At 47.3% G+C, this 24,169-nt stretch overlaps 2 protein-coding genes across 3 annotated transcripts in view; one reads left to right on the forward strand and one right to left on the reverse strand.

The window, feature by feature from the left end:
- The window catches only part of TTLL11 (tubulin tyrosine ligase like 11), a 38,532-nt gene extending 30,920 nt beyond the window's left edge, over positions 1-7,612 (reverse strand). Inside the window, 2 exon segments of the mRNA XM_027741269.2 lie at positions 770-866; positions 7,256-7,612. Coding sequence (XP_027597070.2) covers positions 770-866; positions 7,256-7,612 — 454 coding nt within the window.
- Positions 7,613-14,950: 7,338 nt separating this feature from the next.
- Positions 14,951-24,169, forward strand: part of LOC113998505 (carboxyl-terminal PDZ ligand of neuronal nitric oxide synthase protein-like) — a 29,363-nt gene continuing 20,144 nt past the window's right edge. The window contains exons 1-2 of one of the 2 annotated variants that reach the window (XM_039380631.1): positions 14,951-15,270; positions 19,014-19,085. In XM_039380631.1, coding sequence (XP_039236565.1) covers positions 15,166-15,270; positions 19,014-19,085 — 177 coding nt within the window. In that variant the 5' untranslated portion in view covers positions 14,951-15,165. The remainder of the gene's footprint in view (positions 15,271-19,013; positions 19,086-24,169) is intronic. The other variant, XM_027741270.2, reaches the window with a different exon arrangement.

Below are 24,169 nucleotides of genomic sequence, written 5' to 3' on the forward strand. Positions count from 1 at the left end.
GCCAGAATACAGAGAGGTAACATTCATCTAACACTGACTGAAACCACCACAAAACAACAGCATCCTACACCTGAGTGGGAACTTCCCTGAGGCAGGAGAAAGCCAAGGTAAAATAAAGCCTGGAGTTCGATATCTGAGGTTCTTATGCTCACAGCATACTAACAGCAGCAATAAATCTGAAGTAAAGGGCTTAGATAAGTCAATACTTAAGCTCTTAGCTCTTATTTAGAGAGATCTCAACAGGGATTAAATGGGAAAAAAAGGAGCTTAAAAAAGTAGAAGAGTCATCATAAGATGAGGACTGACATGAACTCTTCAATATTAAAAAATCCATTTAAGGAATTCTGCTTCGAGCTTCTCCCCAAGATAAAACAGAGTAGGAAACAAAACAGATTCTTTCCACTTTGAATCAAAACCAAATCCAAAGATACAGCACTGTTATCAGCACTAGATAACAGACAGTAATTGCACATTTCACTTAAATTATAGCCTGACACTCCAATATTTCCTAAATTCACGTGTTTGAAGTATTCTTCTCATCAAAACCACTTTCTCTCCAAAACAAATTTCAGTTCAGAAACTGTTCAAGAGACCCATTCTCATATCCTTACCCCCTAAGCAGAAATCACCTACCAAGCCCAGTAACATGCTAAAAATACTATCAGCTGATTAAGCAGATAATTCTCATTAAAAACAGTAAAACACAGATATAGGTCAAATATTCATGTTTTTAAAGCATTTGTTTAAACCAGAAACAGAAGTCAAGTACCTGGAAACTTGTTGACTTGACCTGAGAAGATATTATTGTCATGAAACGACACCCCATGCCAATAGATATCGCAGGGCAAGCGGCGGCCAAAAGGAAACTGGAAGACAAGAGACAAGTTTTGAAGCAAGATGGGAATACCCATTCGTTCCTTTCTTTTCTAAACACTCACAGTGAGCATAAACCACTCAAGAATAGTCTTCTGAGTGTCAAAAGAAAACAAGCTCTGTATTTGGGTTACAAAACTAAGAATATTTGGATCAGGTCGAGGCTCTTAAGTTAACAAACCAGGAGAGGTTTTTAGAAACCAAACCCAAATGACTGAGAGGCATGAGCTGTACTGGGAAACCCCACCTGATGAACCACATCCAAGGCATGGCTCATTTGTAATTTAAAATACTATTACAGGGAATAAAATTCCACTAAGAAGGACTTAATTCTGGCACCTGAAGGCACAGCAATAGCAAGTGCCACAGCTGGGAAGCAAACACTGACTTTGGGGTTGGGGTTTTTTGGGGGTTGGATTTTTTTCCTTCCCAGTTTAAGGGATGACAAGCAACCACCAAGGGACACAAGCACTAGAGGCCATGGAGGAGTTGTCACTGCTGGCAGTTACTGAATCAGCTCCTACTCTTACAACACTCACCATTTAATGCCTAGTCCGTGCTCCCCTCTCCACATCCCTTTCCCAGACTGCACCCACAGGCCCTTCACCCCCAACCACGTGGCATCTCCACGAGCTCCCAGCCTCACATGAGCACAAAACAGTTCTGTTCTTTAGTACTTTATTTCAGGGAACACCTATAGGGAGGAATATTGCTCTAAATTTACAGTAAGTTAAAACTGCAAAGCACTTTCTGAGCAAGCCCATTTACATTGGTGTCCAAGCTGCAATAAATGTAAAATGGATACTCAAAGCAAGATATTTAAGTGAAATAATTGCATTATTCATTTATGTATATTCAGTTATAAGTATTAATTTATACTGTATTAATTCCTTTCTGGTACTAATAGCCTGTAATTAAAATAAAAGCTTGCAGTTGCATTAATCATTTGTTGAGCATATATATTTCAACTATTAAGAACTAAGGCAATTATTTCAACACTATTAAGTGTTCCAGTTTCTTTTCCCATTCACACAAGATTTCATTGGAAATTGGAAAACTGTATAGTTTGTTTTCTATTATCAAAAAGACCAACCTTTTTCTAAGCAGTCTAAAGAGCTCAGAAGCAGCACTGCCAATTACTGAGAGCAAGTTTCTAATAGTAGTAAAGTGGTTTAAAAAACCCCAATTAGTTTTGTGTAAAGAAGGTTCTCTTCTTTTTCACGCTTGTTCTCTCAGACACAGTCCCATTTATCAATCCAAAAAAATCCCTTTTTATCTGCAGCTCCATGTAGATGCCATTTAACTACCATATGGGATATATTCACAGGAATCACTTCTATGACTAGGCTATATCTTTTTCAAATAAATAAGCTATATTTAGCATTTTTAGGGTACATTTGCATTAAATATCTACCACTCTCATCCCCCAGTACCATTTACTCTTTGAAAGAACCACAGTATTTTGCAGAAACGTCTTGTTCCTTACTCCAAATGCAATTTTTCTTGCTTTAAAACATTTCTTTAAGCACTGGATTTTTTTTTTCCAGTATGACAGAAAAAAAGAAACTCATAAAGCTTTTGAGTGCATTACTTTATTTGCTACTTTAATTAAAATTTCAGCTTCCTCTGTAAATAGCCTTCAAAAATTAATTTAAAATGCTAATTGAGGAATGCATCCTTTCTCTGTTTCCTTACTTGCAGGGATGAGAAACCCAATTTAACAGAGCCAGTGGATTCTGCACTTATTTCATTATTATTCAGCCTGCAAAATCTGTTTTTGTACAAGTGAAAATTAATTCTGTTGGGCTCTGAAAGACAATCAGTGGCCTTAACCTCTCCCCACAGGTACATCCAGAATACAGATGCAGCCTTCGGTCTCAGAGCACCCTTCCCACTAAAACCCGAACAATATATTTATTTATTAAATGAAATTGAAATGAAAGGAACGAAATTTGCATTTATATAACACCTTTCATCTAAGGAGGATATCAAAGCACTCTACAAACACTGCACAGAAATCATTTCAGAGCAGATGAGGAGGGAGCAGCTCTGGACAGGAACGTGGCAGTGCTGCAGCCCCACGTCAGCAACTCAGCATGGCAACGTCCTGAGGAACCAAGATTATCTGGATTTATCCAACAATGGCATCAAACTCCTCTGAACGAGCTGGGGAGGATTCTGCCTATTCTGCACTACACTATTACATAAGAGCAGTGTTTGGAGAGGAGCCAACAAGTTCGATTCTTTGGTGCCTCTGGCAGTGACAGGCAGATGTAAATTAATGTTACTGTGGTAGAAGAGGAGTTTTCACTACATTTCCAGCTCCTGGTGCAGGCACCGGCTAAAAAGAAAGATGGATATAAAACCTCCTATCTTCACCTCCCCTGTGGCAGCTGGAATAGCCTCACTATCCTGTGCCAAAGCCAAGATGGTCCCACCCACAGGGGGACAGAGGTTGTAAAGGTGACTGGAGCCATTCTTTTTTAAAATCTTTTTTTATTCACATTTGGAGAATATTTGTCAGAACAAACCAAACAAGAAGTCATAAAGAGAATGGCACTGTTTCCACAACTTTGACACCATTAACAATCCATCATAGTCAAATCTGCGAGGCAGGTCACTTCTACCTTTGGATTAGAAGCCAATAATTTAAACTGTCTCACGGGTCACATCAGCCTGTTCCATCATGTTTAATGACAAGTTAAATGACTTGTCTTCCAGTCAGCCTTTCCCAGCATAAAATTTCCAGCCATCCCTTTGCCTCCACGCAGCCCCGGAACAGCGAGACACAAGGAACGCTCAACGCTGGGATATGTGATGCCTGAGACATCTGCTTCTTCCATTTTCCTGGTAATTGAAAGCTTGCTGAAAAAATAATTTATTAAGTGATGAATAAACTCGAGATGCAAGCTCAATTTGTGCCCATTATTTCATTTGGCATATCATGTTCATTTAAAGAATCTGTCACGCCGGATCAGATGGTCCGATGTAGTGATGGGAATTGCTCCACTGACACATGGAAATTCTGCAATGTTTTTTAAAAGGTCCACCCCAGACAGGCCTATCACAGTTGATAATTTAATTCACTCCAAATTCCCACAGCTGAAAGAAGAAAATTGGGGTTTTTTCCTGTCTTTTGCTTCTGGTAGCAGAATCTCAATGGTCGACTTGCTCTGTCTTGGACTCCTTCGCCCCTTCCTCATGTATCAGTGCCACAGAATAAACTATCACCAATATCAGCCATGTTCAGAGTATTCTTAATTTTTCTGTGTCTTATTATGGCATTTACCATATGTCAGTTCACTAATGAACTACTACCATGTGGCCAATTCTGTAATCACACGGTGCATTTGTGTCTTACTTCTGCAAATGGAGCACATTGCAGGGAACAGACTGTGACTGAAACCAAGCTCTTCCAGCAAGTCATGGAAACTACAGCACAGAGGTTTTGGAATGCACAACTTAAAACAAAACAACAAAAAAAAACTAAAAAAAAGGATACATGACACCATAAAATGCTGTACATTAGAGAGAAAAAGTTATGAATGAAAAGGGGCCCACTTTAAAAAGGACATTATACTGTCTCCTGCCCAATAAAATATTCCAGCCAACACATCCAGCAGCAAAGAGAGGAAACAGAAACAAAACAGAACCAGCAATGGGAAAAAATGTAAGAGAAGTGGAAAAGGAGAAGAAGAGTCACTTGAAAAGTATTATACAAGGGATGACAGCAGAATAGCAGCCACTGAAACATCAGTATTTAAAATCTCTGCATTTCATTACTGCTTCCAAGACTTTTTTTGCATATCTGTATGGATCCTACAAGCAACATCCGTGTTCCCTCTGCTGGTCCTGCTGTAACAGTGCAACCAGCTCCGAGGCTCTGCCCGTCGGTGACAGTGGTTTGAACAAATATTTTACTGCTATTTCTCTAAACATCTGAAAGGGACAGTTTTCAAAATTACATGCAGCTTGAATAAAGTTTTCCTTGGACTTCTCTTCTTAATTTTGTTTATTTTTCTCTTCAGATCCAGACCAGATCTTGCTGACTGACTGCCTGTGTCTACTAAGTCTGCCAGCTGGGAGGCAGGAGTTTGTCTTGCTCCCATCCTAGAAGAATTTCACCTTTGTGTTTTCCACAAAGTAACCAGCACTAGTTCAGAGTCAGAGCTAATACTGGTTCATTCCTCTTTCCACCTTCAGGATGGGGTGGGAAAAAAGGCAGGGGAAACATGATTTGACACATATTTTCTTGTATCAATGTATACTTTTTTGACAAAAGGAAACATCACATTCGTATTATTAACCTATTTGTAAGCTGCAATATACAGGAAGACCTGAGAGTGACTTGTCTTAAGGAATGAGTTATCAGCCACCCAGATGGTGCAGTCAAGCACCACAAAATTCCATATTAGGCCTCTTCTTTATTAAGATACAAAGTGGCCAGAAGAGGAAGCAACAGACTAAATGAAAAATATTGACTGAAGAAGGAGATGGAGGAGAAAGGATATTGAGTGAGACAGAAAACAGAGAGATGAAGCAAAGGCAGCAGCGATTGCTGTTGGGGGATGCAGAGCAGGAAGGAAAAAGCTGATTATTGCAATGCAGAGATTCATGAGAGGAACAAGAGCCTGTAAAACAAGTCAATTAGTAGGACAGAAGGCCAAGTGCAAGACATATGCAAAACAGTGAAGTCTCTGGAAGCTATAAAGACCAAATTACCACTAAGTGTGGCTCGTTCCCAGCACAGTCTGCAGGACTAACTGATACCAGTGATCCAGAAACACTCACTGGAACAGCTCTGGGCCCCCTGAACATAAAACTTAACCATAAAAACAAAGAAATTAAGTGTGAAGTCCCCCTGCTCTGTATGTTCCTGCACAGGACACAGAGCAAGGCTGCTGACAGACACTCCACAGGTGCACTGGGGGCTAAGAGAGGTAAATGTAACAGGTTTTAATTTCAAGGCTCTGGTGTGTTTGTTACTATTTTGCTGTACAAGCAGAAGTTGAGAACTGGGGCGTTCCTGCAATGAGGTTTTGAAATTCTCCCACTGGATTTAAATAACAAAAATCTTGAAACAAAGTTTTAACAAGTCAAAGAAGGAGAAAGCATTACACTCCCTGGCACGGAGCATACGTGTCTTTGTGGAATTAGGTATTTGGGACATTATGAATAAACTCAGTAACATTTACTGCCACTGAATTCTCCAGAAAATACATGTGTAGCATCTAACTCTGAGGTTAGGAACAACACAGAACATACTGTCTGCTCCAAGTCTGTATAAACCTTGTTTAAAATGCACCAGGTGCACAGAAGTGTCATTATCTCGTGAGTGGGATCCCAAATGCAGCTTTGTGGAGCAGGTGCAGGTCAGAGATCACACAGCTCTGTGCAAGCTCTGCACGCGAGAAACAGATCATCCTCAGGTTTTATCCTGCCCTTCCCCTCCAACTTCCCCCTTCCAAATGGATTACAAATACCCTTTTTCTTACACAACTTCCTCACAAAGTTCCTAGAAGCCATCTCAGCTCCTAAAAAGCCATTTGTAAAGCTATCGGTGAAAGAAAATCTTTAGAGTTTGAGAACAGTTTACCACCTATAGTAAGATATATCTAAAAAATCTCTTGAGGAGTTAAACAAGGAGTTCCAAAGCATCTGTTTTGTGCCATACCTATTGCTATGACTCCAGTTCAGCACAGGCAGACACTGCTCATGCAGCACAGAGAAAACACGACTCAAGCAGCAGGATTAAAAAATAGCCATAGCTCCTCTACATAAAGTAAATTAGCAGGCTAAAGCCTGTTATGTGTGCCTCATTCGGTGGCTTAGCACTATTTCATTCATACACCACGCTCTCCGACACGCCTTTGAGCTGATGGCAGCGGCTTTGCCGCGGGATCAGGCAGCGGATCTGCCGGCTCAGAGCTCCTGCCGCTGCCACGAGCGGGATTCCACGTACCCAAACCCCCAGGGGAGGGTGGCAGGGAGAAATGCGAACATGCACAACACGCCAAACATTTCCACGTTAGGAGCAGGTTTCTTTCTTGCCCTTTCCGTCAGCGCAATATCTGACTGCCCCCGTGCTGCCCCGTGTACCCGGCGATGGCAGGTCGCGACCGTGAATCGAACCAGCTCCGGGCGTGACATGTGGTGAGAAATCACGCCAGGGTCGGGGTGGCCCAGCCAGGACGCCCCCCCGGTTCAGCAGCTCAGCGCTGCTCAGGGAGGCAGGCGAGGAGGAGGAGGAGGGAGGAAGGCTTTGCCGGGGCAGACCCCGAGGGGAGGCAGGGGAGTCTCCCCAGCAGCGCCGCCAGGCCGGGCCGGAGCAGGGGCAGGAGGGGGAGCCCCCCGAGGGCCGGTCCCGCCGCGGGGCGCTCACCTCCTTCCAGCGGAGCTGCCGCAGGCTGATCTTCAGCGCCTCCAGCGAGGTCTTGGCCTTGGAACTGTCCACCGTGACCCCGGGCCGCCGGCCGCCCTCGTCCCCGCCGCGCCGGCCCGGGGCCCGCCGGGCCCTGCCCCGCGCCGCCCGCCCGCCCGGGCCCTGCCCCGCGCCGGCCCCGCGCCGGCCCCGCTCCCTCTCCCGCCCGCTCGCGCCGGGCAGCGCCCCTTCCCCCGGGGCCGCAGCGCCGGGCGGCCCGGCCTGCCGGGACTCGGCGGGCAGGGCCGGCGACCCCGGGGGCTCCTCCGCCTCCCGGGCTGGCTCCGTCCCAGCCGGCTCCATCCCCGCCGTCCCCATCCCCGCCCGTTCCACCCCCATGCCCGCTGTCCCCATCCCCGCCGGCTCCGGCTCCATCCCCGCTGGTTCCATGCCCATCCCCGCCGGCTCCATCCCGGCCGGCTCCATCCCGCCCCCGCTCCCCGCCCGTTGCCATGGCAGCGGCGCGGCCCGTGACCCGCTCGCCCCGCCCCCCGCCGCCGTGACGCGCTGACGCCGCCTCCGCCATTTTGGAAAGGGGCAGGGCCGCCCGCCGCTCCCGGGGAGGCCATTTCGAAGGGCGCGGGGCGGGGCCGCCATGTTGGAAGCGGGCGGATCTCCTCCCTCACGGCGGCTCCGCCTCAGGGGGGGCTGTGGGTGCGGCCTCCTGTGGCCACAGTGTCGTTCACCACCGAAACCCTTTCCCGAGGGGCTCAGACACAGAATCCGCTCCTTACCGTGTGGTGGAGCGACTGTCATGTGAGGCGGGGGTCCCGCCGCCGTTACAAAGTGCTGCCTTCTCACAAAGGGTGTTCCCACGCTCTATTCGGGTTCAGCTCAATCAGTGCTGCTACAGTCCCTCATCTCCGGATTTTAAACGCTCTTACACTGCCTGACTCAAACGCACTGCAAGAAAGTACGGAAACAGCTTTTACACTGTTAATAATGGAATTAATAACCTTAACAGCAGCTCTGTGATCAACCTGAGCAAGCTGGAAGGTTGTCCGTGCCCACGGCAGGGGTTGGAACTATATCGTCTATTTTAAGTCCCTTCCCACCATTCCAGGATTCTGTGATTCTATGATATAGGAATCCCTCACGATATAGTTGGAATGAAATTGAGAACGTCTCAAAAGGGAGCAAAAGCAGATTTGGGGAGTTAAGGCAGCGCAGGGCAGTGGGCAGGCGGTGGCGCTGCGCCCTGGGAAATCCAGCCTGGATGCAGGGAATTCCGAGACTTTGGGGGGAAAAAGGCAGGAATGATCAGGGTTCTGTGTGAAGGAGCGGTCACTAAGAGTCTTGCCCTATATCAAGGCAGCAAAGAACCCATTTAAATGAGGGTAAAATTTAAATAAATGCTGCAAAAGCTGGGACTTCAGTTGGCCGCAAGTTAAAATAAAAAGGTCTTGTCAAGACCACGCTCCTGACTGTGGAACTCCCTAGGCCAGGAGATATCAATGTATCTTTTATCTGCTAAATCAGGTTTTAAGAATAGCTGGATTAATCTCGCATTCTCACCTCACACACCCGGGTGTTTTACAGACACAACACGCCAGTAACGGTGGTTCCGCACGTGTGGACCCTTTTCCAGAAGTCAGCTGTAGTTTATAAAGAAGAAAATTTAATTACCAAGACACTGTCTTATTTCAACAGCAAACTAGAGCTTCACCTGCAACACTCACGATATAGCTATGGGGCAATGAAATTGAGAACATGTTAAAAGTTTTTTACACCCATATTTTTTCAGTGCCTGACCTGTCTTCTGCCATTTACCCTTGCAGGCAACAAAGAAACTAATTAATTAATTAACTAGAGTTACAATGTGAAGTGACCAGGAAGGCTCAGGCGATGTAGCTCGTTCTTGGTTCCTCCCAGGTTGCTATTAAATGATGTGCATTATTTTTTTTTATAGCTGTGACAGTTTTTAATTAAAAACTTGGGAGCGTTTCCATGTGCCAGCAGGAGCTCAGAGGGACCAGTAACGTTGGCAGGACGAGCTGTCTGGGTGGTGTCTTTTCTGTGTTCATCACTCAAAGCACATCCTTGGCCTCACCAATCACCACCAGATCACAGAATCACAAAGTGGTTTGGGTTGGGAAGGACATTAAAGACCATCCAGTTCCAAACCTCTCCCATGGGTAGGAACAAATTATGAAGAAAAAGGAATGTTTTGCTTATGTTTAACATAGGCACAAAAAGTTCAGTTGTAAGAAAAGCAATTCAAAGATGTTGGAGTGTGATTTAAAATGGTGACCTGACTCTGACTGTCTCCCATTTTACTACCAGGCTCCCAGATGAACATTTTTTAACACACAGATTTATCCTCACCAACGTCAGCAGTGCTGAAGGAAAGCCAGAGAAAGAGTTAAGATGGGCCAAGGCTTTGGAGCATGGGAAATACCAAACAAAATGATTGCAAAGGGGAAATATTTTTATATCTAGTTATGATATATCCACATTTCTTACAGGCTAATAACGGACTAGTTGTTTCTCTGCCCGAGAAGCTGTAATAAATCAGATACCTGCTTTACCCTGGACTGTGTGGAGAAAACCTTCATTTCCTGTTGAGATAAATAGAGATGGGCTGCAGTGTGCAGCGTGGGGTCAGGCTGTACGTGGCATTCAGGTACTGCAGGGTGGAGAGTAAAGTATAGGTTGGGTGGTAATGAGGTACAAGGTAATGCAGGAGAGTGTATCCTGCTGGATACTGCAAGCTGGATCTAGCAGCTGGAGAGAAATAGAAAACTTCAGATCATCTGTCCCCTGTGAGGAGAGGGGAAGATTAAAGTTATGGTGTGCTGTTAAACACAAGCTTGTTTCCTGAGACCCTTGCTCAGAGGGAGTTGTTGATAAGAACAAACTGGTACTGTCTCATGATAATAAGTGAACAAGAATGTGCATTCCATCCAGGAGAATTGTAATGTCCTGTACTCTCATTAAATTCAGGATGTCAAATACAACAGAGGTCTAATTTTATAGGAATGGGGAAGGATACTGCCTGATTGTACAGTATTTTACTCATCTCTCAATAACAGCTTCACCCTCATTTACCCTAAATCGTCACTTACTGGGTCATTATACCGTGACATGGCTAACCTGATGTTTGTGTGCACAGGTAACTGCCAGGTCCAAGCTGGAATCTGGGCACAAAGCAGTTTTACAGATGCAGTAAGTGTGAGTTTCCCATCATGACACTGTGCTGATCCCAGCAGCTCATACTGAGGGTGAACTGTGCTGCCAACCCGTGGTATATGGAATTCATGAGTTGGGCATGTGAACACATCAAGCTTATGAGGTTAAGTAACATTTTTCTTTAATATTAAATTTGCATTCTTCTAGTAAGCTTCTGTGTTTCTGAGTTGGGATCAAAATGTCTAGCTTTCCCCTAGTATCGTAAGGACAGTAACTGCACTCTTTTCTACATTTTTCTTTTCTTTCTAGCCAAGACAAGAAAAACCAAGTAACATGTAATTTACAAAAAGAACAAACCATCTTTTTAAAATATTATATAAAACTGGCCCCCTGCCAGAGGCAAATTTGCAGAAATACTTTAGTGTACTGTTCTGAAAAAGAACACATTCCTCAAGCTATTATTAAAAAATAGTTACTCATGAAGAACTATCCATCTGTGTCTGAAGTTAGTAGCTCTTTTTGCAACAATGCAACTTCTGTCAGTTGTACTTTTTCACAAATCAATAAGAAAGCAAAATGAAAAATCAGAAGAAAATAAATCTATAAACCAGCTCCTCCTGGAAAATGTCCGTGGTGGAGTTATGCTTCAGCCTGGGTTTAAATCCATATACATCACCCCTGCTGCCCATGTTTATGTTAGACCACGGAAGATTTGTGGTTGACCTACATATGCAAACAAAACATTTGCCGCATATTTGGGGTGGGGGGGATTTGCATGATAGAAGATGACGAAAATATGCATAATTGTAGGTGACATTTCTCATTCCCCAGTCCTGCTGCACAGCCCTTTGGAGCTGGCCATGCATGAAAGGCTGCAGTCCTGAGACATTAAGCTTCTGTTTGTTCTTGAGCAACACAAATCTGGTATAATCATCTCACCAAGCAGCCCCTCTGCTCGCAGAGGGCACGGACAACGCTGAGGGGGCTGAAACCACGAGTTCCACATGTCACTGCTGAGCTCACGTCACGTGATGGCTTCAGAGACTCAAGTAAAGATTTTGTTAGTGAGTTTTGGTCTTCCTCAAATCCCCAGTGCAGAGGGTAACAACACACAATTTCAGTCAACAGTAGCTAATTTATCTATTCTTGCCTTCACATTTCATCCCACAGCAGCATTTCTAGGAAGTCTGCTGGCGGGTTAGTACACCAGAGACTTTGCTCTAAAAATTGCACCAGCACAAGTAAGTATTAATAATGTTGATGAAGTTGCATGACAAACCCAGATCTCCTAGGATGGTAAAGCATGCACAGATCTCTCAGCTCTCACAAGGATGATATGGAAGTGCTTTCCTGTAACAGAGGTTTTGTCTGCCATTACTGGATGTCTGTCTGGTTGTTCTTGCTATGTCACATCTTATTTATCATTTAAAATCTTTGCAGCGCTGCTGTGCAGAAATAAGCGCTTAAAATGGTTAGAAGAAGGGAGGAAAATTCCTTGGCATCAAGACCAGGTCTCCTTTGGAAAGCTGAAAGCATACAGTGGATCTGCAGCAACTTTATCTGAGTTGTGAAGGTGGGTTTGGAAAAATATGACATGATCTGACAGGAACAACAGCTCCCTTCCCTGTAAATCACCTGAGCAACTGATAAAGAACACTCTGCAGGACCACACTTGAGGTCTCTTCAAAAAACGAAGAAGAGGGATTTACATGCAGAGTAAATGGCAGTGCAGGCAGAAGTGTGCACCCATGTGAGAGAAAGAGGAGGAAAGAAATCTTGGTAGCTGGTGCCTGAGAAAGAAAGCTGATCCAAACCTGTTCCCTGCAAAAACACTTGCAGCTCTGAGCCAAGAAGCTGTCTTGGTGCTTCACTCCTACTGTGTTCAGAGAAATGGGACTTTCTGTGAGTGCTTTGCACATCAAAGGAATAACTCCTCAGTACCTCCATGTGATGCAAACACCCACCATGGGGTTTGGCCAACTGCTCGGTCAAGAAGGGGTAATGCTACTCAGGGTTTGTTTATACTAAATCCGTGACGATGTCCTGTGTAACTGTTTCATTCCACATACTTGCCAGTTTTATTGTCCAGAAGAAAAGGCGTACAGATTTCTTACTTCCAATGGAGTCAAAGAATTTTCTTTGACCAACAAATTAAAAAGTTAACAGCTTTTTAAGTCTAGCAACCTTCAAACTCAATTCTCAAACACAGATCCAAACCATTAACCTTGGGAGAGTTCAGACCTATGAAAAGTTCACAGAAGTTCATGAACAGGGAATATTAAACACCTCCATTCAATTGTGATCTAACAGAGACTGGCACTTCAAGCTTTTTTAAATCACAGTTGCCTTCTTTTTCTCAGGATTCCCATGAGATGTTTCTTTCCTCCTACCCAAAGGATTTTGTAATCTGCAGGATACTGGAGAGCCCCAGGACGGGAATTAAAAGACCATTCTTGTTATTTCACCCTGTACTTTCTATCGGATTTTAAAATATAACTATCCCGAGCAAAGTCCATATGCTCCCACGTCTACAGGAATGCTCTTGTGGCAATGGGAGGGTAATGAGGAGAAACTCTGAGCAGCTCAGCACGATGGCAGGTTCATGCACGCCTCAGCTGAAATGAGTATTGCAGAATCAATGCAGAGACTCACCAGTAGTGGCTGTGTTAGGTTTTTCCCCTTATGAGTTGAGCTTTGCTGGCGTTAGCATCAAAGGCAGTATGAGCATAGGCTGACTGGGTGGCATCTCCTCCTCCTTGGGCTTAGGAGAACCAAAGACCTGCATCTTGCTCAATCAGTCCAAGGGCATTTGCACACAAAATCTAGGTTATTCATTCAGGTCAACAGATATTTTTTAATCAAGAGATATGCAAGACAAGAAAAGCGCCATGAAACGTTCGAAGTATGCACTAAACATCAGCACAAAGACCACACAAAAAAATCACCAACAAAAAACTAAACCCATGCATCTGCAGGCGAGATGTGTATCTAGAGGAGCATCTTGGACAGAAACCAACTGATGTATTAACATACCTGAGACAAACCCCATATTGAGTTATGCTGCATAAAAGAGGGATTAGCATAAACATGTGAATATTTAAATGGCAATATAATGCAACATTTTAACTTGGAAGAAAAAAAGCTTGTCTGGAAACAGAAAACCTTAGCAAAGACAGAAGGCTGACCACAGAACTTGCACCAGTGCCAGGAGGACTTACTAATACCACAAAATACTTGAACATGTAGGGTCACAGTCTGTGAACCAATATTAATTCTTGGAGCTTTTTCTCCCTCTCCTAATTATAAGTTTCTGGATTTTTGGCTCTTGCCCATCTCCCACTGACTTACAAGTACTCAGAAATGCCAAGAAGCTAAGGGTGATTACGCTCCTGAGATGGAGACAGGGACTTGTGCCGTGTCTGCCTGTGGCCAGAATTTTCTCTCTTGCTAATGTGAAAGCCACATAAAAGGTGATGTCCAACAACGTTCAAACCACCGGCTGGGGAGTTATATGACAAAAAGTTACAACTGATCACTCAAAAATTAATCTGGGGAAACCCAGATGAGATCCACTGGAGCCCATGCAACCCTCCACCCTTTGGATTCTACACAGTTCACATTTCTGATCATTTCTGTAAATGGAGTGTGGTTGTAATAACAGCCAGAAGAAAACACTCGGGTCCTGCCATCACAGCTCTGCACAAAGCTCATCCCTTCCCCATGCTGGTGCCCACTGAGAGGAATGTCACGCTCAGGTGTGTCAGTGTCCCAGAGTGGCATCCGTGAGGGCTCACCTGTGCCTGGCAGTGCCTTGCCACCGAGACAAAGCTGGAAGGAAAGATCACCCTGAGCACACAGGGTGCCACAAATCCTCAGAGTATATTGAGTCACGCAGCAGACATGGACATGACTGTGCGTCAGGCTTCGGAGAGAGGGCACGTGCTAATTACTAACAGGGCTGTAAGTCACATTAACACTGGACACACATAATGGCTTTAGGTGACCACTCACACAGGAGCTTCTGTGATCCCAGATCAATGTGTATCTGCCTGTTTAGAGTTTCTAACATGGAAAATGTACATTTACAGCATGGGTTTGGCATTCTGTGTCCTCCGAGGGTCTGACATGGCATTGCTTCTCTGGTTCAAAGGGCACTGCCTGGTCAGGACATCCTGGACGTGTGGAGACAAACCCTCCATGACCAAACTTCAACCAGGTGCCTCAGGTGTGTTCAAACCCCTGCGAGGCCGGACCTCCCTTCCCGATTCGCAGGGCTCTGCTCCCTCCAGAGTGCCCGGGCAGCGCTCGGGGTGCCCCGCACCGACCGGAGCGACGGAGGGGGGACTGGAGCATCGCTCTGAGGAGGGGAGGCTGCGGGAGCCGGGCCTGGTTAGTCTGGAGAAGAGAAGGCTGAGAGGGGGACTGAAGGAAAGAGCCTGGCACCATCCTCGTTACCTGCCTTCTGCAGCCGGTGCCTCGCGGAGCCCCGCGGCGGGGCCGGGGCGGGGCGGCCGGGCAGGGCCGGGCGGCTCCCGCCGCCCCCCGCATCACATGAGGGAACTTCGGGCCAATGGCGCCGCGGCGGGGCCGGGGCCCCGCTCGCTCCCGCGGACGCTCATTCAAAACGCGGCCGGGCTCGGGTGCCCGCAGCCCCGCACGGCGCCCGGGGCTCGGCGGGGCGGGCGCTGCCGGCCGCGATGCCCGGCGCGGCCGCGGGCTGAGGCGGCCGCCCGCCCGCCGCCATGCCGGTAAAGAACCGGTACAACCTGGTGGACGATGGCTGCGACTCCCGCGTCCCGCTGCACAACGAGGAGGCCTTCCAGCACGGCATCCACTTCCAGGCCAAGGTGAGCCCCGGGCGCGCTCCCCTCCCCAGCCCCCGGGGCGGGGGGCGCAGCGGGTCCCCCCCCGCCTGTCACAGCCCCGCGTCCCCCCGCGATCGGGGGCTTTGGCAGCGGCCCCCCGGGCTCTCCCTTCTTTGCCTCTGGCAGCCAGCCCCGAGCTGGGGGTCCCCGCGGGCCGGGATCCGGTGCTGTCCAGCACCCACAGGCCACGGGCCCTTGGCCCCGTGGCTCGAGGCCAGGCTCGCCGAGCCCCCCCCAGCCCTGCCACGGGCTGTCTCTTCAGCTCTGGAAGTGCCCCTGGGCCAGGTCTAAGGGAGTCTAAAGAAAACAGCCATCAGCTTTGAAAGCCTTACATTTAATTAGCACAATCAAACAGGTTCTTGCGCTTTTCCCAGTATTTTGTGAGCTGTGCAATCCTTAGGTGCTGCCTCGTGCACCTCGTTTGGGAGCTGGTCTGGGATGACCCCTCCTGACAGCACCGTGGACACTGTGCCAGGTGCACGTCCCTGCCCGATCGGGTGCCTGTCCTGTCCCCCATCGGGCAGAACCCTCCTCCTGTCACAGTGGGGCAACAGCTCCCTATTCCCTTAGAAACCAGCAGACTGCTGTGTGCTGCTTAAATAATAGTGCCTTGCTCCATTTGACCCCTTCGCTGCACAAAAAGCAGGGCGGGCAAGGTCTGCATCCTTCAGGCATCAGAAAGAAATACTGATATCGTCAGAAATTTCATATTGATTATGAGGAACAGCCTGGCAGCACAGCAGCACTCTCAGAGAGTGGCTCCATTGGAATTGGCATTCTGTAGACAGCACAGGGAACGGGTTTATAATTCAGCTGACAAGAAGAATTGCATTTTGCTGGAGCAACTCACAGGCTCCCTTCCCCTCTTTGCAGGTGGCCTAACACAGATTAGAAATGGAATTCACGCCTGCTGTCTCCTGAGCTGGAAAGAAGGGGCATATACATTCCAATAAAGCTTTGAAATACAGATTTTGTGCCTTTTGGTTTTCCTACTAAAAGAGCTGTAAGATTTAAGCAGGATATGGGATGAATCTGAATAGACAGCTAATCATGTATTTTAAAAAATTTCTCTTCCTCGGGGGGAGAAAAACAAATAATCTGTGATTTCTTGAGTTAAATTAACATTTGCTGGGCTGCACACTGTGCCAAGGAGAGAAAAAAAATCCTTATTTTGATTTTTAAAAGATGGGAAGCAACTGTACCTTTAACTGAGTGAAACTGGCTTCTTCAGATTGACAGCTGCAGGCATCCAGAGCTGGAGTGGATAACAGGCTGTTAGGATGTGTGGGTCTGGGATGGGGTTTGCATTGCCGTAGTAACTGAGCTTTCTTGGTTCTGCTCTATAGTCTGTCTCTTCCAATTAGGCTGCTCATTGTGGCCACATCAGTCAGCTGGGACGCTGACAATGACAAGGCTGCAGCTGGCTGCAGGTGTCCCTCACCAGGCAATCCTACTGACCACACTCACTCTCTAATCTCCACATTCCAAACTGCCTTACTTCCCCTGTAATCTTCAGGAGGTCAGTACTGGGAGCTGCTTCTGGAAAGGCGGCTGTTTGGGCAGAGCTTCACGTGCTGTTTCATGAGCTTCGTGGCTCTGTGTGGGAGCACAGGTACCCAGACTCTGCAGCAAGGCCAGAGCAGGGACTTTGGGACCATCTCCTCTGGCTCAGGAGTCACCAGCTCTCCTCTTGCCCCAATAAATTTAGCAATTTAGCCTGTTCCCCACTGCAGCTCTGTTGTGGCAGACAAAAGGCCAGCTGGCTGCATGGAATTCCTCTGGATTACCTGTGACTGTACTGACAGCCATGGCAGAGCGGGGAAGGAGATCTGCACACCAAAGAGGCCACAGATCTGGAGCAATACAGCCCTGCTCTCCCCACCAGCCCAGAGGGAAGCCCTGGCTCTGATGCTCCCCTCAAGCTCTTGTGGTCTGAGTTTGGCTCTCCTGTGGTTTACCAAAGGCTATAGCTGAACTTAACTGCTCTTAAAAATGCCATTTTACAAAGGCATTTACAGAAGCAGCAGCAAAGCCAGATGACCTTTCAGATTGCTTGCAGTGTTTATTTCAAGGCAGGAGAAAGAGCAGTAAAGACTGAGCCAGGAGAGCTCATCTCTGAAAGCCCTTTTAAGTACACATTTTACAAGATAAAACCCATTGCAAGCTGCAAGTGTTACAGTGGAGAAATAAAACCAGAACTGTGTCAGTAACAGTGATAGCTATGGGGCTGCTCTTGGGGTATTATTTTGTCTCTGTTCATATGTATATTATCACCCTGAATGTTTGCAGGGGCCTCCTGATTAGCTGCTCCTCCTTCTCCTTTCCTCTCCACAAGGAAACAACTTCCAAAAAAAAACCCCTCAACTAAACCACACACTAAAAACCAGATGCAGCTTATGAACCAAATGCTCCTGGGAGGCTCACTAAGCTTTGGGAACTGCCCTCTGCCCCCCCCCCAACAGCAGAGATGGGCCTCACTGGGATCCTGCCAGTGCCAAGTCTGGCACCTGCCCCTGACTGCCAGGGCCACACCTGGCACACACTGGCATTAGTCATCGGGCCCTCACCCTCTCACTCAGATGACATTCTTCCTGTCCTCACCAGTGTGCCCCTGACATGCAGCGAGCCACACCACCTTACAGCCTGAGTGGCCTTTGCCTTTGCTCCCCACACATTGTGATTGCCCAGGATGCCACATATTTTCCTCATTCTCCAGCCTGAGCTGGCAGCTTTGTGCCTCCTCCACTTGGCAGCACAGGCAGCACTCCTGTGCCTCCGTGCCACATGTGCTGTCACCAGTCCCCCTGCGCAGCAGCAGCTGCCTCCTGCCAACAGGTGCACGAGCAGGTTCTGCTCTGGCACACAAGCGTTGCAACCCAGCACGAGGGCAGAGTACAGGCAGCACAGGAGCAGCGGGAAGCTGCCTGCAGGTCTTCCCTGACAACCCCTGGAGCATCTGCAACATAACTGCCATTCCACACAGGAGAACAGGCAACCAACTCACAGGAGGCTCTGAGTGTTCTGGTAGAGGTGGAGGTGCTGGGAACCCACCCACCATCTGCCACATCTCAGACCCCAGTAAGGGGCCAAGTTAGAACTGGAGCCTACACTGAGATGCTGACACTCAACAGCAAGGGCAGCCCAGCCTTACCAGTGGTTAGGACTGCAGCTCTTCTAAGCAGAGTTATAAACAGGGGTGTAGGACACAGATTTGGGCTTACCAAGATTCTGCAGGCAGCTGAACTGGTCCAACCAAGCAGGGAGAGTGATGTCCAGGGGGGCACCTTCAGTCTGATGGTCCAGACTGAAAACTTAGGCCAGAATCACAAGCCTTTTCCAGGAAAGCTGTTTGCAACCTTCCAACTCTTACATGCCTTTAGGTCTGAGCCTTTTGAAAGCAGATGTAGCAGGGAAGAACAAAGGATGGACAGTCCCATTTTCAGACCCACAGGATTGTAACTCAATTAGCAGCAGACATTGCTCTGCAAAGCACTGGTAAAGGCACATCCAGAATCCAAATGAGGTCAGAGCCTCACACCCGACCTTAGAAATCCATGAACTCGCTGACTTTGATAACATTATCCACAACACATATTCCTATCGTCTCCTGGGTCAAGAGAGTCTAGCCAAGGAGAGACTAAATAAATGAGAGATGCTGTTTGTTTTGAAGAAACACCACTGACCTGTGCATTGCTGAACAGACATCTCACTGTTCTGTCTTTCAGTACATCGGCAGCTTGGACGTCCCCAGGCCCAACAGCCGTGTGGAGATTGTGGCAGCCATGAGGAGGATCCGGGTAAGTTCAAAAGAGCTGAGCCCACGTGGAATAAAGGGTTACATTCCATGGAGGGACTTGGTCACAGTGTGCTGTTCTGCATTCCCCCCAGCCCTTCCTATCTGCAGCTCAAATCTCAGCACAGTCGAGTTTGTAACAAGCTTCTCCTGAAATTCCCAAGGCATCTTAAGATAGATCCATCCTCTACTCTTTGCAAAGGGATCAGTTAGCAAAACTCAAACATAAACCCCTCTTCTGTGCTGAGGAGGTATGGGGCTTCTCCTTGACCCTAAGAGATTTACTTATCCTGTACGGAGCTTTGTGTGTGTGAAAAATAAGCTGAACACAATCTGCTCCACAAAAGCACTTAAATTCATTGACAGTTTCAAATATACTGTGTTATTATATATTGACACATCGGTGGCCTGACAGATGTGATGGATGTAAATCCCATCTGACTAGACTTTGTGGATTCTGCTGCTCGTGGAATAATTTGCTGCTCTTCCCATTCTCCCAGTTTTACAGTTCTTGTTTCTCATCACCAAGCCTGTGCTCTTCCTCCTCTACCCCTTTGTTCTGCAGAGCAGGCTGTGAATGGTCACCAGATTTAGCTGTGATTAGCAGGGTGGGTAGCTCACATCTGCTTCGTGTATAACCAGTTCAAGTGCATCTCCCCCAAAAGGCAGTGCAGCTGCTGTGTCTGGCTGAAGTTTTGCAGGGGTCTTAATTCTGAGGCTGTTCATATGTCTCACATCAGCTGAAGCAGGTTTGAGACTCTTCCATTTAAAGCTTTGAAGGGATTATCCTATTTTCTCCCCTCCCCCCCAGTGTTTAACCATCTAATTTTCCTTCAGAATAGTGCTTTTTAAACTTAGCCTGTAACTGGCTGGGGAGCTGATGTATTCATCTCCAGCCAAGCTCAGAAATGACATTCCCCTCCCTTTGCCTGCTCAGACTATTAGCACGGCTCTTGCTCAGAACACAGTGCAGCAGCAGTCTAAATTGCCTGGTTATTTATGGAACAGGTGAACATCTATAGGAAGCAAAGGCAGTAGGTGAAGACCACCAGGGCATTTTAGGTGCTGGCATAACTACTGACAGTTTTTCATCTGAATCAGTATTTATCATCAGATTTGACACTGCACTTCTGCTGATCTTTGACTGGATAACACCCTTGACAGAAAACCTTGAAAAAGCAAATCATATTTTAATATCACTTAAAAGAAAGTGTTGCATTCCATTTTCACACCTGCTGTTGCCACAATGGTACGTGGTTCAGAGCCTTGGGAGTGCAACAGCATGCTTGAGTGCTACAAGAAATATAAAAACCCACTCTGCATTCCTGGATGCCATCAGTTAATCTTATCACACAATATTCTTAAAGTAGGCATCCTGTATTCTGTCGTGGGTTTTTAATCTTGGAAGCCTGTTCCAAAAAGGGAGGGCCTTCCCTTTTCATGTGCACATTGTACAGCAGGATCTTATTCAGACACTTCCTGGCTGCTGAGCGGAAGATGCTCCTCTATTGAAGATAGTTAATTGGCACTGATCCTTAATTAGAGCATAAAGAATGAACTGGGAGGTCTTTGAAGAGAATTCTAGTGCACAGAGTACCCAACCTAGGAACTGAGGGAAGATGGGGTTTATTTATGTAGCGTTCATTTGCATGCAGAGGCCTTGCCTGTACTGGAGTTTTTTCCCATGGACTCTCAGCAGCACCAGTTGCAACTGGGAGGAATCGGTGGAAGAAGCTGTTGAGGGAAGTGAGTATTCTGCTGCCACGTTATTGTGAGTGGTGGTGCCTGTTTGCACTGCAAGCGTGAGTAAGGTCCCGCAGCCCTGCCAAGTGTTGGCAGGGGCACGTCGTGCTGGAGCTTTCATCCTTTGTGCACTCCAGTGTTCCACTGGAATTCTCTACTGGAGCGGAAGGGAAAAGTCGCACGGTACAAGCCCCAGCACAACATTCCCTGTGCTGCTCCCTGTGCCCTGTGACATGGGAGAGGCGGGAGCCAGCCCACAGCACAGCCAGGCTGTTACTCACCCTGCCACGCCGGGAGGGCCACAGGGAGGAGGATGAGGAGTCACAGCTCCCTTTTCCAGGCTGCGACAGAGCTGGTTACTCTAGTTACTCATCAGTAAATTGATACAAGCTCCAAAACTGCCTTCCCACTACAATGTCTCATTTCTGTGATGAAAAGCGCTTTTCCCAGGGAAAAGCCTCCAGCTACCGAGCACTCCAAGTGCCCTGAGAGGGCCATAAGGGGAGTAGCAACTCCAAATGTTAAGCCTTGTCCTGTGTTTTGTGCTGGGCTCTTCTACCAGTTGCACATGAATTATGCCAGGGAACTGGGGAGCAGTTCAGTGGGATTCTCCATGCATTAGAAAGCACTCTGCTTACAGAGTTCAGGACATTGCTCTCAGGGAGCCTCAAACAACACGTTTTAGCATTAGCCTGCTGAAATCGTGACCTGCTCTTTGGCAGTAGGTATTTAAGATGCACTCTCCTAGTAAAGCTTAAATCCATCTTCCAGGCTGAATGGATGCTTGTAGAATTGCTAGCAATACTCCATTAGTCACACATTAGATTCCCATTTCATAACAGACTGGAAAACCTTGTCTCATCATGTTCTGTGTTTCCACTGGAGGGAATGCAAATGCAATAGGTAGAACAGGGAAGCTGCTGTTCTTAGCTTCCCATTATGCAGAGCTAGACAACTTTAAGTTTGCTAATCCTCCCAATGGATTATTAGCTGCATACAGCTGCCATGTTGTTATTATACCATCAGAGTTCAAACTAATCCTTCTACCTCTTGCCCTGGCAGGGGAGGTGATGAAATGAGTTTGCTGCTTGGATAAGTACACTGTACTCTGACAGACATGTCAAGTGTCTGTTTAGCAGAGTCCAATTCATCCTGCAGCTCCAAGCACCCAGGCAGGAATTCCTCCACCTCCCAGGGAGCAGCATCTGCTGCCTCCGGCTGCCCGAGGCCATCCAGGTCTGGGTGTCTGACAGCTCCTGCTCCTGTGCTCTGTCAGCGTCCTGGTGGAGCTGGCTTTCTGCTGGAGTGGATTCATCTGCAGGTATTTGAGCCTTCTCAGCACTCCAGGGAGCTTATGCACAAGGTTTTTCCTCCTGCACAAGTCAAGTGGTAGCTAATGTGAAGATGGGTTTCGTAAAACACAAAATGTTTCCTTGAAGCTCCTGAGGTTGCTCAAAAAAAAAATCTTAGTCTGGGAGACCAGGCTTTAAGTACAAGGTTAATATCACCACGTTATCCTGCATCCACTCCCCAGAGCCGGCACTGACCAGAGCAGAAAGTCAGCTGTTCCCTTCCTAGGGCAACATTCCTCTCAGTCCAGCACTTCAGAGCCAGCCGAGCAGCCCCAGTGAAGTGCTGCTATTTTGAGTGGTGAGTTGTACAAGGACAGAGTGGGAGTAAGTGTCAAAGCCTGTCATCCCCACAGACAGCCTGCTGCAGCAATTCCCCAAGACACTCCATCTAAATACCTCTAAGGCACAGAATCAGTTTCCTTGGCATTTGCACTTACATATCTCTGAAGCCTAGAAATTTCAGTTCTGTTTGGAAGGTCTAGCTTGGACCTAAGCAGGTATTGACACTGAGAAAGGAGCCAGATGTTGGATTATTTAATCATTCCATAAGGGAACAGCCAGCTGGTGCAGTGCCCATCCAAACACCAGGATGAACAAACAGGAGGCAGGCATCCAGACTACTGTTTCTTCTGTTACCTCCACATTTCTTGCACTTAATTTAATCAATAAGCCTTTTTCCCCAGAGGCAAGTGTGCCAGAGAAACAAACATTTATAATTCTTGACACGGGATATGTCAGAAGTGCCTGAGTTCTCCTCGGTGTGAGAACTGGGTTCTCACTTCAGCCTCCCTCTTACCCTGATCACTCTCACTGCATCCATGCTTTAAGCAGAGCCTCAACACTCTGCAGTTTCTCCACATGGTATTTGAGTGAGGAAGTGCAGTCTTGCCACACTGCAAGTCAGAGTGACTGCCAAATATCAACTGGTAGTGCTGAAGTGCGACATGACAGCAATTTAAATCAGGATGAGTAAGTTACAATCCTACAGTGCAAACTTGTGAAGCAGAGGCAGCAGAGGCAGCCACACAGAACCTGCCTCTGCACTCCAGCAGCTCCCAGTCTGAGAGCTGGGCTGGCTCACACAGCAGCTCACACTCAGGGCCCTGCCAGGCTGTAAATTGCAATGGTTCAGGAGCAAATATGGATGTGATTTATCTGCTCTTGCTACAGAAGGAAAGGAACCAGGTGGACAGCTGGCAGAGGGCAGGGCGACCGCCTTCAGCCCTCTCAGCTTAATTTATCACTGTGATAGAGATGTTTCACAGACCCATTAGTGAGATTGTTCTAGAACAGTTCCCTCAGCTTTCCCAGGCAGACAGCCTTCTCACTACACATATATAACTTGGTCCAAGACATCCTTGCCATACAGCCCTTCTCTTCTCCAGGCACCTGGTGCTCTGAGCAGGGGTGTGTCCTATTATCCAGCCCACCCACAAGACTGCTCAGCTCCAGGCACTGTGGTCTCAAAAATACCAGTTACTCCCAGCGTCCCATCCACAACAGGCATCTGAGCCAGTTTAAGGTTTCTACCACACAAGATTAAGCTAATTGGGTTTACCTTTCCAGGCCCTGGCAAAATACAGCAAGTGTTTTCAGGGTGGTAATTAAGTGTTAATTGCAGCTAAGTTTAGCCCTAATGCCTCATTAGTTTGTTTTCCTCTATTTGTTACAGCTATAGCAGAGTCTCCTGCTCAAGGATGGGGATCAGGATGGGCTTCCCAGGAGGCAGGATTCCCACCGTGTGCTCTGAAGGTCCTACCTGAGCCTTACCAGGCAGCCTCTTACCTGCTCCCATCCAAGAGGAGGAGATTGAGTGTGGAGCCAGAGACCCCTAGACCTCTAATTAGGCTCTCATTAGAATCTAGGCAGCAGCCCTGCAGAATATCTAGTGTGCCCACGCACACATTAGCCCATTTCCCTGATCCAGCAGATTTTGCACTCGTTCCTATTACACCTTCGCTGGAGCCTTCCCCAGCCCAGCCCCCCCTGGCAG

The sequence above is a fragment of the Pipra filicauda genome, unplaced genomic scaffold (genome assembly GCF_003945595.2).
Source record: "Pipra filicauda isolate LSUMZ 115617 unplaced genomic scaffold, ASM394559v2 scaffold100_size2392355_pilon, whole genome shotgun sequence".
Lineage (NCBI taxonomy): Eukaryota > Metazoa > Chordata > Aves > Passeriformes > Pipridae > Pipra > Pipra filicauda.